Genomic DNA, 15,726 nt, shown 5'->3' on the forward strand with positions numbered 1-15,726 from the left:
GTCCCAGTCCTTACCTGGGCACTGGGGGTGCAGGACAGACCCCAGGTGCCACCACCCCGTTCCTGAGCCAGGCCCCTCCTCTCTTCCAGCCCTGACAACATGGGGCTGCTGGACCCGGCCACCAGCGATGGCAGAGTGATCTTCTTCCTGCCCTGGGAGAAGATGACGATTGCAGGGACCACGGACAGCCCCACGGATGTCACCTCCCACCCCATCCCCACGGAGGAGGACATCAACTTCATCCTGAGCGAAGTGCGCAACTACCTGGGCGCAGACGTGGAAGGTAAGGCTGGGGATCCGACCTGGGGAGAGCAGGGATCCAGCCTGGGGAGAGCAGGGATCCGACCTGGGGAGAGCAGGGATCCAACCTGGAGAGTGATCCCTTCCCTGGGGAGAGCAGGGATCCAACCTGGGGAGAGCAGGGATCCGACCTGGGGAGAGCAGGGATCCAGCCTGGAGAGAGCAGGGATCCAGCCTGGGGAGAGCAGGGATCCAACCTGGAGAGTGATCCCTTCCCTGGGGAGTGATCCCTTCCCTGGGGAGTGATCCCTTCCCTGGGGAGTGATCCTTCCCTGGGGAGTGATCCCTTCCCTGGGGAGTGATCCCTTCCCTGGGGAGTGCAGCCATCCAGCCTGGGCAGTGCTGCTGCCCTGCCTGCAGTGTTTGTGTGACTGGCAGCTGTGCTCTGCTGTCTGAACCAGTGCCTTTAAATGGCTCAGGTGTCAGCATGAGCCGTGCAGTGATGCTGTTCCACATCACCAGTCCAGCCAGCACCACTGTCACCACGAGCACATGTCCTCCAGGGCCACCTCCACTTGTTCTTTGGGCACCTCCAGGGAGGGTGACTGCCCTGAGCAGCCATGTTCCCTCCAGAGTGAGGGTTTGCTGTATTTAAATTGTTCTGTGAAAGCGTTTGTACTGCTGCATTTATTAAAATAAATCTGAAAAGTGCTCGGGCAGGAACATTGTAACATATTTAGGTTTAAACCCAATGTCTGGGGATGGGAAATGCTCAATTCCTTGTTTTCTGAAGTGGAGAATTGATGTCTCAATGTTGTATGAAGTTCTGAAAGTGTCCAGGGAAGCTCCTGTTGAGTGTCTGGAGCAGCACTTGGTATTGGAAGCACAGGAGAGCAGGGAGGGAGATGGGAATGTGACTAGGACAGAAATCAGATGGGATATTGGGAAGAAATTCTCAGCTGTGAGGGAGGTGAGACCCTGGCACAGGGTGCCCAGAGCAACTGTGGCTGCCCCTGGATCCCTGGAGGTGCCCAGGACCAGGTTGGACAGGACTTGGAACACTCTGGACTAGTGGAAGGTGTCCCTGCCATGGCAGGGGTGGGATGGGATGGGATGGGATGGGATGGGATGGGATGGGATGGGATGGGATGGGATGGGCTGAGCTGTCAGTCTGTCCCAAGCCAGGCCATTCCATGTTTCCCACATATTTTCCAGCAGCACCTTCAGAAGAGTTCAGTCCCACAGCTGGGCCTGTGCTGGTTTTCCTGGGCAATTACTGTTTATAGATGGCTGGAGCTGAAATACAGCAGCACTGCCCATATCAAGCCTGGACAGCCCTGGCTGTGCTGGCAGAGCCAGTGCCAGGGTTATCAACTTCCACAGGCCTGGACACCTTCCAGCTGCTTAATTACAGTGTCACACGTGCTGCTTTCTGGAGTTTCATTAGTTTAGAAACCTAATACAGGATCTTGTGTCTGTGATTAACACTTCATTTTGGCAGGTTGAACACGTTGGCAGAGCACCATTGATTTTGGAAATCTATTCTTTGGGGGATGTTTTTTACACCCTTTTAGTGATTTTTCAATTATTGGTAATTTGAAAGTTGTATTAAAAACATGTTCCAAAGATTTCAGTATAAGGCAAATTGGTAACTGCACTTAGGGTGAGGGCTGTGGATAAAGATGACTTGTCAAGAGGAAATCTTGTGATAATAACCTTCAAGCTAGAGGGAAAGCTTGGAAGATCTGAAAGGAAACGTTACACTCGTGTAACAAACTTCATTGTGGTTTATAAAATGTAATGTAAGGACTGTTCAGGCTCATTGGGAAGAATTTTCATGGAAAGGAGGCTCAGGCTGGAGCTGCCCAGGGAGGTTTGGAGTGCCCATCCCTGAAGCTGTCCAGGGAACACCTGGAGGTGGCACTGAGTGCTCTGGGCTGGTGACAAGGTGGGCATAGGTACAGGTGGGACTCCACGGCCTGGGAGGGCTTTTCCAGCATCAGTGACTCTGGGGTTCCATAGCCCAGCTCATGCCCGGCTCTGGGGGCCGCTCAGGGCCCAGCAGGGCGTGCAGCAGCCCCTGGCAGTGCCCAGCAGCCCAGTGGGAGCTCTGGGCACCCCGGGCTCAGTGTGGCTCTGCACAGTGAGAAGAGGAGACGTGCTGGCAGCCTGGAGTGGCATCCGGCCCCTGGTCACCAACCCCGACTCCAAGGACACGCAGTCCCTGTCCCGCAACCACGTGGTGACCGTCAGTGCCAGCGGCCTCATCACCATTGCAGGTACGGCCCCTTCTTCTGCCCCAGCTCGCTGGGCTTCCCCGGGCTACTTCATACACCAGTCTTGGTCTGAGGTGATTCTTGTACCCAGAAACTGCTCTGTCAGTGGCAGCAGGACTGGCTGGAGCAAGCCTGGCACCAGTGATGTGATACATGAAATACAGAGGGATGTCTGTAGTGTGTCACAGCTTGACCTGGTAAAGGCCTTGATGCCTTGGGTTTTAGCTTTTATATTTTATATTTATATTTATATCTCTGCTGCTTAGTGTGTAACTCTGAAACTTCATATTAGGTGTTAGTAATGTCTCTTGGCAGAGTGGTTGGACAAAACAATTCCTTTCTAGATAGAGAATCAAGGACAACTCATACCCAAAAAGCAGAAACAACAGCAAGGGATAGGGGGCAAGGCAGGGGCTGAGACTTCATAACCTGGAGCTGTGCTTGGACAATTAACCCCAAGATGAACCAAAACTTATAAAAGTGTAAAACTCGTGACCAGGATCCATCTGGGATTTGATTTGGGTGCAGCCCTGGCCGGGCTCTTGCACTGCCCATGGTGAATCCTTTCAATAAATTCCTATTTTATCCTTTCAATAAATTCCTATTATATTCCTTTTGCTCTGCCTAGTGTCTGTTGCAGGCCAGCCTTTCCAGGCAGCAGTTCCCTCCCTGCTTTGCCCAAATAACGAGGTGTGTGTGTGATCCCCAGGAGGGAAGTGGACCACGTACCGTGCCATGGCCCGGGACACCATCGATGCAGCCATCAGGGAGCACAACCTGCAGGCAGGCTCCTGCCAGACCATGGGGCTGCAGCTGGAGGGGGCTCAGGACTGGAGCCCCACGCTCTACATCAGGCTGGTCCAGGACTATGGGCTGGAAAGTGAGGTGAGTCCTGGCTTGGAGGGGTTTGGTCTTCCCCTAAATCCAACACCAGCATGGCTTGGGCAAAGGTGAGCCCCATCAGAGACAGCTCCAACAGAAATAAAGGTACTGATTGTTCATCATCATCTTCCCCTTTTCCTTCCTCCTAATCTTGGCTGTTTCACTGACTTGCTGCAGTCTGGAAACCCCACAAGCTGTGCAGCAGCCGTGGTCAGGCTGATACACTCGGGCACAGTCAGACAGAGTCTGACATTCACACACACCCAGACACACCCGGGCACACCTGGGCACACTCAGAGACACCCGGGCACACTCAGGCACACCCAGGCACACTCAGACACACCCGGGCACACTCAGGCACACCCAGGCACACCCGGCCACACTCAGACACACCCAGGCACACCCAGTCACCCCCAGGCACACCCAGGCAGACTCAGATGCACTTGGGCACACCTGGCACACTCAGGCTCAGGAGAGTTGGGCTCTCAGTCCTGCTGGCACAGACACTGCAGGGCTCTGCTGATCCAGCCTCCCTCAGCTCTGAGCTTCCTCCCACACTGTGACACTCCAGTACCCCTGGCTGCCTGTTTGTTATGGGGGATGAGAGAATGGGCACGGAAAATGTGTCTTTCATGTGCCTTCAAAGCATGCTGGGTTTGTTTTCCTCTCCACAGGTGGCTCAGCACCTGGCTTCCACCTACGGGGACAAGGCTTTTGAGGTGGCCAAAATAGCCCAGGTGACAGGGAAGAGGTGGCCTATTGTTGGGAAACGTCTGGTGTCTGAATTCCCTTACATTGAAGCTGAGGTATGTGGGAAAACCATGTCACCTTCTGTGCTTGTGTCCTTGGGATGAGCAGGTGGCTCTGTGGAACACCCCTTGAGCCCTTTCCTTTGGGGAGACCAAGATTTTCTCTGTGCCTGTTCCTGGGGCACCCTTTATGTTTATGTATCAATATATACACATGTATTTATGCAGAATTAAATAATCATATAGCACCTATTTTTTTACTTCATATACAAACATTTGATCCCAGGTGGATTCTATAAAATGTTCCAAGGAGCAGGGAGCTTTCCCAGCCCTGCTCTGGGGGTCTGAGCCATGAACAGGAGATAAAGATCCAAACCCCAGCTGGTTTAACAGCTGGGATGGAACACACACTGCTGGGCTTACATTGTAACCTAGGACAGCCTCAAATCATGAGGCTGTCATCATCATCATCATCATCATCATCATCCTCGTTTGCTTGCTTGCCCACCCTCCTCTTTCCACGTTTTTCATGCTTAGGGCCAGAAGTTTGAAGAGATTGTCCTTGAGTCTCCAGCTGGAATTTTTGTCTTCACCACCCTGTGAAAAGATCCTAGTAATTCTTAATATAAAACTAAAAGCTGCACACCCAAGCAGAGCACAAAACCTTCAAGCTCAAGGTGATGCCTCTGGCCAGTCCTAGCCTGGCTGTCAGGGTCAGTGGCTTCACTGAACTCGGTGATTTTATGCAGAAAGAAAATCTGACCCGATTGTTTGGGAACTAAAAAATTTTAATACTTGAAAATAACGAACTGCCATACAGTTTGTACTGAATGAACTGGGAAAGATGGTCCAGGGAGGCTTGGTCCATGCACGAGGGCAATGGTGAAAAGTGTTAGGGCATGGCAGGGTATTTATAAACTTGGGGGAGGAATTAGGGTGGAGTTTAGGGAGGGGATCCGATAGGGAAGGGAGATTAGGAATATTAAAATTATTGCAGCAAAAAGGAACCAGTGACAACAAGGGAAGCAGAGAACTTTCTGGCAATGGTCACTGTTATAAATGAGAGACAAAAGTCTCGATATTCAGCAGAATTTAGATTGTTTTATTTGATATAGAAAGAGCAAGCAGTGCTGGGGAACGTGAGGGGTCCCCGCCCACTCCATGCTCCACCCAACCTTGGTTTGCAGCCTCTACTTATACTGTGGGTTCTCGGTGTAGTCAACAATTTTTTGGATTTTTGTTGTCATAAGCAGTGGTGTTTGAATAAACATCCTTACACAAATTCACAAAGCCTTTGGCTGATAATCAGTCACAGCCATCTGGGCCTTGTAGATAACCACCAGAGAAGTTCTGGGAGTCTGGTTTTTGGGATAGGCAGCATTGATCAGACAAAGGCAGGAAGGGCTATTGGAAAATCATTGATCAGCATTGATCAGACAAAGGCAGGAAGGGCTTTTTGGGAAGTCTGATTTTGCAAGCTGGTAGCTGATACAACTCATTTGGAAAACATAACATAGTGTAACATAATACAACATAATATAACATAACAAGGTGATTTTAACCAGAATGATTTTATCATATAATTTCCATTATCCAGTGTCCATGCTTCACTTCAGAGCTCAGTATTCTGATTTATACAAACCCCGACGCTTTCGTGATTAATCTTTTATCAATTATCACAATCACCGTACCAGAACAGGAAGATTTTGGGGGGTGATTTTTTTTTTTTTTTTTTTCACTCTCCCCTACTGCCAAGGCTTTTCCCACAGCCTTGAGGCGTGGTGATGAGCAGGTTGAGGGCAGGAATGGCAGCACTGAGGTGTCCCCGTGCCATAGGTGGTGTACGGGGTGAAGGAATACGCGCGCACCGCCGTGGACGTCATCTCCCGCCGCACGCGCCTGGCCTTCCTCAACGTGCAGGCTGCCGAGGAGGCCCTGCCCAGGATCGTGGACATCATGGCCAGGGAGCTGCACTGGTGTGAGCAGAAGAAGAAGGTACAGAGAGCACAGGGCCCTTCCCAGCCCTGGAGCCCATTGGTTTTCTTTGAGGGGTTTTGGCGTTAACGACTTGTCCGGGTTTAGGGCAAATTTGGGAGAAAATCTCCCCCAAGAGGCAAACCCAACCAATTTCTTAATTTGTTTGGGAAGAAATTTTTTTAGAGAGAAGTGAATAAATCTGTGTATTCAGCAGACAAAACCCTTCCCAGCCCTGGAGCCAATCGGTTTTCTTTGAGGGGTTTCAGTGTTACCATCTGTCCTGGTTTAGGGCAACTTTAGGAGAAAATCTCCCCCAAGAGGCAAACTCAAGCAGTTTATTTCTTAATCGGTTTGGGAAGAAATTTTTTTAGAGAGAAGTGAATAAACCTGTTTATTCAACAGGCAAAACCCTTTCCAGCCCTGGAGCTGCTTGGTTTTCTTCGAGGGGTTTCGGTGTTAATGACTTGTCCTGGTTTAAAGCAAATTTGGGAGAAAATCTCCCCCAAGAAGCAAACTCAAGTGTTTTTTTTTTTTCTTGATCGGTTTGGGAAGAAATTTTTTTAGAGAGAAGTGGAATAAGCCTATGTATTCAACAGGGAAAACCCTTTCCAGCCCTGGAGCTGCTTTGTTTTGTTTGAGGGGTTTTGGTGTTAACGACCTGTCCTGGTTTAAAGCAAATTTGGGAGAAAATCTCCAAAAGCCCCTTTGCTTCCCCCAGGAAGCAAACCCAAGCAGTTTTTTTTCTTAATTGGTTTGGGAAGAAATTTTTTTAGAGAGAAGTGGGAAAAACCCTGTTTATTCAACAGGCAAAGCACTGCTCAGCACACACAAAAAAAATGAATAATATCAAGCAACAAAACTTCTCACTGCTTGGAAGAGATGACAAATTCAGAAAGTCTCTGTGCTGTGGGTGGTAGCTTGGCTTAGTTTGCTGTCAGTCCCTTTGGTGCTGGAAAATGTTGTTGTTCAGGCCAGGCCCCAGTGAGTTACAGGTGCAAGCTCTTGGTGCTCCCTCTGGGTTTCCAGTCTAAAATAATATTTAGGAAAAAGAGAAAAAAAAACCAACTTTCTGGGCAACTTGGTTGAATAGAAAACTACAAGTGATGTTTTATTCTTGGGAGGATGAGCCACTTGGTGCATTTCACTCTAAAGACTTTATCAAATGGCTCTGGAATGGGTGGGATGGGGAAGATCTGTATCCTGTTGCTCCCCAGCCTTAGGAATGAAAGCAGGCTTGGCATTGCTGTCCTATTCCTGTCAGTTATTTTGCATTTCTGACACTTTCCAACAGATCTGCCTCAGCAAAGGATGCTCCTGTAACCTGCCTGGTGTTGAGCTCCCTGATTATTTTTTCTGATTTTGGACAGCTGGGTGAATCCTCACACTAAGATACCAATTGGGAGAGAAATGACATATTGTAGGCCTGGCCTAAAAAGGCCATTTCTTCCTGAAAGGGGCAGACAGAATGTGTGTGACTGAAAGTGTGGATGGTCCTAGAGGCATTTACACAGAAATTAGTCTTTACTAGCCTGGATACCTTTTCCCAAGAGTAAAAAGTGCCTAAGTTTAACTTTTTGATGCTTTTCAGCTGACATCTGCTTAGTTTTGGGACCTTAGAAAAGCACTGGTGAAGTGGAAGTACCCAATAATAAAGTATAAAAAAATAAATACTTGTGTAAGAGCTTGCTGCTGCTCAGATACCCAGCTTTGATGTTTCCATTGCAGGAACAGCTTGAAGCTGCTAAAAGGTTTCTGTACTACGAGATGGGCTACAAAGTGAAAACAGATCAGTTAACAGACAGCTCTGAGATCAGCCTGGCCCCTGCAGATATTGAGAGGTGAGTGGGGCAGGAGAGCTCCTGTGCTGCTGTCCCTGCAGCCTTTACTGCAGCCCCTGCAGCCTTTATTGCAGCCCTCAGTGCAGCCCCTCCCGTGCAGGTACAAGAAGAGGTTCCACATGTTCGACAAGGACAAGAAGGGCTTCATAACCATCCTGGACGTGCAGAGGGTGCTGCAGGTGAGCTGCCCCGTGCTCGGGGTGCCTGTGGGAGCAGCCCGGGGGAGCCCCAGGGTGCTGAGCCCCTGTGCTGTGTTGTTGTGTGCAGAGCATCAGCGTGCAGATGGACGAGAACAACCTGCACGAGATCCTCAACGAGGTGGATCTCAACAAGAACGGGCAGGTGGAGCTCAACGAGTTCCTGCAGGTACGTGCTGCCCTGCTGCAGGACAGGCTGCTCTTGGAAACTGCAGACACAGCTCGGGGAATTCCTGCCCCTGCTCATGCCCTGGACACCAGGGCAGGGTCACCTGTGCTGTTGGTACAAGGGGTCAGCCTCAAGCAGCTTGAAAATTCAGGTTTGTTTTTTTTTTTTCCCCAGTCAGACTCAAAGAACAGGTCCAATTTACACAGTGTGCCCCAGTCCAGACCTGAATTTGGCTTTTTAAGCCCAGAAATGCTGTTTGAATGCATTTGAAATGATACAGGTGTCCACTGGAAGGTGCATGGCACAGAGTGCATACTGACTTTACCCACAGCTGTTAAGAGTTGTTATAAAAATGGGTAAACTCAGAACCTGAATAATAAGCAACTAGATAACCAAATATTTATAATAATAAATAGCAATATAAGCATAATAATAATAAACTAAATGACTAAATAATAGACAGAATATTATAAAGAATGAGCTTGTAGTTAGAGCCCATCCAGGCCCTATAACCCATTTTAACTCCTGGATTGGCTAAATTGTCCCAGTCTCACTGAAAAAAATGACATGCCTCTGCTTTTTGGGGGGGTTTCAAGCAGACCCAAGGGTGCTCCCTTTGCACATGCAGTTTGTCAGCTGGGATGGTGTTTGAGGAGTCTTTTTTGGGGTGGTATTTCAGACCTGCTGTGTCTCCCCTGCCCAGTGGCAATGATGAATGCCAAACAGGAGAGAAATTAATGCTGGGGATTTTGGTCAATGTCAGCCCTTTCTTCACTGTGTCAAGTTAAACAAACAAGATCAAGGCAAAGGAAATGGTAATTGTCTCTCTGGAGATGAGCTGGGGATAAGAGCAGCATTGTTGAATCTAAATGCAGAAAATTTTCACAGGTTGTGTCCAGCATTAGCAAAAAGGAGTATTTATTTGCCTAAAATGCAGCAATTGAGCTGAGGAGCTGCAGTGAGCTTGGGGGAAGGGGAAAAACCAAACCAAACAAACCAGGGGAGAAGGAGGACCCTGAGTGGCTTTGGGAGTTTTTGCTGGTCAGTTCAAGTGGCAGAGAGAGCCCAGCTGGGCTCAGGCTCTGGGAAGGGCCACCCCTGTAGCTGCACTGGAAACCTTCCCCTTCCCCTGGGGCAGCCTCTCTGCAGGGCTGACCTTCCTGGATTTGGTCAGGCTGGTGCATTGGCTGAGGAGCTGAAACCACCAGTAATTGTTGTTCTCTGGGCTTTGGGGGCGTTGTGGGGTTTTCTTGCCAGGCTGGCCAGTGTCACCAGGGATTGGCAGCCCCACAGCATCCCTGTGCACTGCCAGGGCCAGGCAGTGCTGAGGAGGATTTCACCGTGGCTTGGGCAGAGCTGTGGCACTCTGTGGCTGCTGAGCCCCCTCCTGTGCCCTGCACTGCTCCAGGGAAGCACTCAGGGCTCAGCAGGAAGGGTGACACTGAAAGGAGCTGGGGTTGCCATGGAAGGAGCAAAATACATTAAATGTTTGTTGAATTTTTTAATGGATCTGTTAAGTCAGGGCCCAACACTTGGGTGTTTGCTTTCTGAAAACTTTCAAGTAATTGCGTTTGAGCGCAGAACTTGTGCGAGCCCTGGGCAAATATTTGTGGAGGTTTGTGCTGGAAAATCGAGCAGGGTGTACCTGGGGGCTGGCTGGCTCTAAGCTGGGAGCAGAGCAGGGCTGGCCTGGGCCACCTGCACGGTGCTGGGGGAGCCCAGTGGGCTGGCACTGAGTGGCCCTGGTGCTGCCAGTGCCCCTGGGGTGATGTAAAGGCAACAAGCCCTCGTTAAATCGGGAGGAGGCACGGAATGCCAGAATGGTTTGGGTGGGAAGGGACCTCCAAGCCCATCCCGTTCCTCCTTGGCACATGGCCCCAAGACTCTGGCAGGCTGGTGGCCCAGGAGGGTGACTGAGCCACAGTGCCAGTGCCAGGCAGATCCCTGTCTGTGCCTGGCCTTCTCTGTGGCTCTGGCTTTGGGAGGAGGCCACAGCACATCTGCACAGCTCCAGCTGCAGGTGTAATGAGCAGCTTTTCCTGTGGGGAAGGATCCCTGCAGTCAGTGGGAGTAAGAAATTGCATTTGGCAAGTGCAGACTGCTTCCCCAGGGCTCTCTGCAGAGCTGGCTGCAGGTAATTTCAGCTCTAATGCTGGCTTTATCCGTGGGATAAAAGAGAATTAACTAAAATCTTAGCACTAGTGTGCTTTCACTGGGAGGGAGCAGAGTCCAGCTTCCAGGACTTAAAGGCAAATTAGTTTTAAAAGTCTATAGAGGAATTTGGATTTGAAAGAATTGTGGGAGTCAAGTACAGTGTCTCTCCAGAGAAAGGTGTGGGTGGAAAAGGGCAGGTCTGGGATCAGTGGTGGATCAGGAATCATGAAATCCCTGCATGATGTGGGTTGGGAGGGACCTTAAAGCTCATTTTCAAGCCAGGGCCAGGGACACCTTCCACTGGATCAGGTTATTCCAGCCTGGCCTGGGGCATTTCCAGGGATCCAGGGGCAGCCACAGCTTCTCTGGGCACCCTGTGCCAGGGGCTCCCCATCCTCACAGGGCACAATTTCCTCCTAAATAGAAAAAAAAAAATCCTGAATCTTCTGTGAGCTGCATCCTTCAGATACCACAAATAACCAAAGAAAGCCTGTGCTGCTGCTGGGTTATCACAAATAACCAAAGAAAGCCTGTGCTGCTGCTGGGTTATCACAAATAACCAAAGAAAGCCTGTGCTGCTGCTGGGTTATCCCACATCCTGAAATGTCGTGGGAGGAAGCCCAGTGATGCTGCACTGGTGGTGCCTGCACTGGTGGTGCCTGCACTGGTGGTGCCTGCACTGGTGGTGCCTGCACTGCTTCCCAGTGGATCATATTTGGCTCTTCCTGCCAGCCAGGCCTGTCCAGAGCAGTGTCTGGTTTTGCTGGGCAGTGTGAAGAGCCTGGGCCAGGGCTCTGGGGGCAGGTGGGGTTTGCAGTTTGGGGGTTCGGGGGGTGTGCGTGTGCTCAGCGCTGTGGCTCTGTGCCCAGCAGCAGGGCTGGCAGCCCTGGGTGACGCCGTGCCCCTGTCCCCGTGTCCCCAGCTGATGAGTGCCATCCAGAAGGGCCGTGTGTCTGGCAGCAGGCTGGCCGTGCTGATGAAGAGTGCCGAGGAGAACCTGCGGCGCCAGGCCATCCCCGTGGACCGCAGCGGAGGGGGGCTCTGAGCCAGGGCGGAGCCACGACCGCCCGGGGCTCCTCATCCCCCTGGGCTGGGCCTCCCGAAAGACTTCGGTGCGTTCGTCATTGTCTCCTTCATTAATGATCTCCTTACTGCTCCGGGACGTGGCCGTGGGGTGGGTGGGGTCCTGCAGTGCCAGCTGTGCTGCCAGCTGTGCTGCCAGGGGTTCAGTAGGGCCCTGCAGTGCCAGATGTGCTGCAGTGCCAGGGGTTCAGCAGTGCCAGCTGTGCTGCCAGGTTTTCAGCAGGGTCCTGCAGTGCCAGATGTGCAGCAGTGCCAGGGGTTCAGCAGTGCCAGCTGTGCTGCCAGGGGTTCAGCAGGGTCCTGCAGTGCCAGATGTGCAGCAGTGCAGGGTCCTGCAGTGCCAGATGTGCAGCAGTGCCAGATGTGCAGCAGTGCCAGATGTGCTCCAGTGCCAGGTGTGCTGCCAGGGGTCCTGCAGGGATTTGGGTGCTGGCTCAGCAGGGCCCTGCAGGGATTTGGGTGCTCCCTCAGGCACGTCCTGCCTTGCCCCATTAACGTTTGTTTCACCTTCACCTTGAGAGCACGAGGTGCTCAGAGTGAATCCTCCCCTCAAACACGCTGAGTTCTGCACATGCAAAATCTCGAAGCTGCTTCTGCCTCTTCAGCAAGGAGCACGGGAGGGAAAGCTGTGCTCTGGGGTGGAGATCCCATTCCAGAGCAACAAACCCAGCCCTTCCTGGCTGCTGGGGGCTGGTCCAGACCTGTCCTGAGCCTCCTGTGGGTGACAGGTTTGCCCTGGTGCCCCAGTGGTGCCAGCACTCAGAAACTGCAGCTGGAAAACGAGACACCTGCATTACTCACCCGGGGTCATAATGTAGCTGAAAGCTGGGAGCAGCTTCCCTTCTCCCCTGTTAACACAAATAAACTGCCTCTAACAAATGGCATTGGCTGCAGGTGGTGCTTTGTGCAATGAAATAAAGGCAAAAGGTGTTTTGTGCTAAAAAAGTGCTTCAAGTTTGGGGCAAACCTTGATGATGGGGCAGGTTTTGGTAGCACAACAGTCTTAAATGTTAATTTAAAAATGCTCAAACACAGCGAAAAAAGTCAAAGTGTGTGTCTTGCATCCTGCTAACTTTTCTAGGATTTTTCCTAGCTGTTTTTCAGCAGGTTAAAGAAAAAACCAAAGCACGGAGCCCTCACTGGAGCTGTTTGCAGCACTGCTGTTCCTGCCTGTTGTCCTCCTGCTGCTGGGCTGGGCTGAGATCAGCTGGGAGGTTCCTGCCTGATGCAGAACAAGGCAGGGAAATCTGGTTTGCTGCTGGATTTGGCATCTGCTGGATTCCCTGAGCAGAGCAATTTCCACCTCAAACCAAGCCTCACTTCCCGGGGGTCAGAATCCCTGCTGAAGTAAAATGTGATGTATTTAACTGGTATCACCACGTGCACTGATGGAAAATAACAGGGCAGGAGTGAGCAGCAAGGATTCCTTGGATATTTTACCAGGGAAGATGGTTCCAGACCCCAGTGCAGATGTGAGCAGTGGTGGGATGTGGCTCAGTGAGTGTTTGGCTGCAGAAACAGAGCCCTTCAAAAAAAATATTAAACTGTGCAGATGGTTTTTGCATGTCCAGTTTGGTTTTTTGATGTTGTTCAGGTTGGAGCAGGGGCTGAGGAAGGGGGAGTTGGCACATCTGACACCTCGAGGATGTTTGAATGAACAGAGGGCTTTGTTCCTTCTGAGCTGTGCCCCACAATGCTGGGGTGAAGGATGGAATGTTCGTGTTTCCAAAGGCACAGATTTCGCCCGTCCTGCAGAATGGAGGGAAATGAACGTGTAACACACAGTCATTTTGGCTCAGTGGGTGAGGGAAAGGCTTCAGGATTCTACTATTAACAAAAGTTTAAGGGAAAGAAACAACAAGGTAAAAGTCACAAGACCTTTTCCAGGTTATGGGAAGAAAAAAGACTTCCATTATTGAACAGGTTTTTTGTAAAGAAAAAATATTTTCACTACTGAACAGCTTTTGTACAGTTTAAAGATAAATTCTCCACTGCTCTCCAACTGGCATTGTTAAAATAATAACCTGAATTTACCTGGAAAGCAGGAATTCTGTGTTGTACCCAAAGTATGCTCTTTGTTCTCTTGTTTTTCTACTCTTGCATCTGGAATGTGACCCCGGGGTTCTCCTGGCCCTGTGTGTGTCCCTGGGCATGGATTTGCTTTGTGCCACCTCCTGCTCCCCTGCAGTGACAGGGACAAGTGCATGTGCTCCCCCAGCAGCTGAACCTGCCCGTGCAAAACTCCCGGCTGTTCATTTATCCCCCTGTTCTGTCTGCAGGAATGTTGCCTTTGCTTTTTGGGGTGTTCTTTGTCAATGTGGGAAGAGTTGTGTGATGTCACTGTCGTGCTGTGCTGATCTGAGAGGGAAAAGCAAGAATGGGATGATTTTCTTCTTCTTTTTTTTTTTTTTTTTTTTTTTTTTTTTTAGGGGGGGTGAAATGAAAGATTTCTGGCTTTTCTGTGTTTTTTTGTATTTTAAACGACCTGTCCCTGTGGGGAGGGGGCCATGCAGTGTCTGGGTGTGTATAATGTGTGTACAGACACTGCAGGGTTACACGTGGCACTGGGGGCTGTTAGCAGGTTCCTGTTGCAGCCTGGGCTGTTCAGGGCTGTGTTTGAAGCTGGGTTGTCACTTTTGTCACTGTCCTGGTGTTTTCCTGCCGTTATTTATTACCTTTGATATCTGGAATGAGCCGCATGCGTTTATTGAGCAATAAGAGGATGTATTTAATGTGCCTTGTTTTTAACTGAGTCAGGACTGAAAGCATGAATCAATAAAACTGGTTAAAAACTCTCCTCTCACTGCCAGCCTGTTGTGGCAGGTGCACAAACACCTCGGGGTGGCCCTGGAGAAATTTCTTTGGGAAGGAGCACAGGGGGATGGGATACTGGGATGGGATGGGATGGGATGGGATGGGATACAGGGATGGGATACAGGGATGGGATACAGGGATGGGATACAGGGATGGGATACAGGGATGGGGCACAGGGATGGGATACAGGGATGGGATACAGGGATGGGATACAGGGATGGGGCACAGGGATGGGATACAGGGATGGGATACAGGGATGGGATACAGGGATGGGATACAGGGATGGGATACAGGGATGGGGCACAGGGATGGGATACAGGGATGGGATACAGGGATGGGATACAGGGATGGGATACAGGGATGGGATACAGGGATGGGATGGGATACAGGGATGGGGCACAGGGATGGGATGGATGTGTTTGGTGAAGAGGTTTCCCCTCTCAGCTCAGAACTGAGTGCTGGGCAGTGCCAGAGTGGGAGTGCAGTCCTTGGCAGGTGCCAGGTGAGGAATCCTGCACTGGATCTCAGGGAGGTGCCAGGTGAGGAATCCTGCACTGCCCTCTCTGGCTGCCTGGGGGGATTTGGCCGATATTCCCATTTTCCACCTGGATTTTGGCTGCGGGCTGGGAGCAGTCCCCACACACAATTGTCCCAGTCAATACCAGAGAACAGGAGAGGTTTCCCAATCCTTCGTGATCGTGTTCCATGCCAGGGGAGCCCCGTGCTGACGAATGTTCTGACAGAACAGATCCATTCTCCCTGTCAGGGAATCAGCAGCACTGGGAGCACAACCTTTCTAATCTGCAGATTATTTCGGGGGTTAATTTGCGTTGTAGCAGCGATCTTGCAGGGCTGTGCTGCTGCAGGGCTGAGCTCAGGCAGCTCCTCCACGTGGGACTGAGCCAGACCCGAGGGGAGCTGCGGGGACCGTGGGTTTCCCCTGACCCCCGCAGTGTAGGTGATCGGGCAAAGGGCGTTTGCTGTGATCAGCTCCATCCCACGTGCTCGGCAGCGCTGGAAATGCCTCGTGTGGAGCTCCAGGCTGTGCTGCTGGAAGGCACAGGAGCTTCGGGGCTGCTCCCCTCCTCCGGCATCATCTCAGAATGGGCACAAATTCAGATTTATCGCCCCTGCTGTGGCTGCTGCAGGAATAGAAATACCATGGGGAATATCAAAGCAGCGTCAATATTAGCATTAATATTATTAATACTATTAATGTTATTAATAGTATTATTAATATTATTAATATTTCAGCATCGGGGCCCAAGCCAGGTGTCCCCACAGTGTCCCCATTGTCCCCCCAGTGCCCTGCAGTGTCCCCCTAGTGTCCCTCAGTGTCCCTCAGTG

At 50.9% G+C, this 15,726-nt stretch overlaps 1 protein-coding gene across 2 annotated transcripts in view; it reads left to right on the forward strand.

The window, feature by feature from the left end:
* GPD2 (glycerol-3-phosphate dehydrogenase 2) overlaps window positions 1-12,444 on the forward strand; it is a 50,772-nt gene extending 38,328 nt beyond the window's left edge. For both annotated transcript variants that reach the window (XM_014890656.2, XM_088168460.1), the window contains exons 9-17: window positions 90-283; window positions 2,385-2,519; window positions 3,226-3,401; window positions 4,073-4,204; window positions 5,984-6,142; window positions 7,850-7,962; window positions 8,063-8,141; window positions 8,230-8,328; window positions 11,405-12,444. In XM_014890656.2, the coding sequence (XP_014746142.2) occupies window positions 90-283; window positions 2,385-2,519; window positions 3,226-3,401; window positions 4,073-4,204; window positions 5,984-6,142; window positions 7,850-7,962; window positions 8,063-8,141; window positions 8,230-8,328; window positions 11,405-11,527 (1,210 nt within the window). In that variant the 3' untranslated portion in view covers window positions 11,528-12,444. The remainder of the gene's footprint in view (window positions 1-89; window positions 284-2,384; window positions 2,520-3,225; window positions 3,402-4,072; window positions 4,205-5,983; window positions 6,143-7,849; window positions 7,963-8,062; window positions 8,142-8,229; window positions 8,329-11,404) is intronic.
* The last annotated feature ends 3,282 nt before the right edge of the window (window positions 12,445-15,726 follow it).

The sequence above is a fragment of the Sturnus vulgaris genome, chromosome 7 (assembly GCF_052056855.1).
Source record: "Sturnus vulgaris isolate bStuVul1 chromosome 7, bStuVul1.hap1, whole genome shotgun sequence".
NCBI classification, from domain to species: Eukaryota; Metazoa; Chordata; class Aves; order Passeriformes; family Sturnidae; genus Sturnus; species Sturnus vulgaris.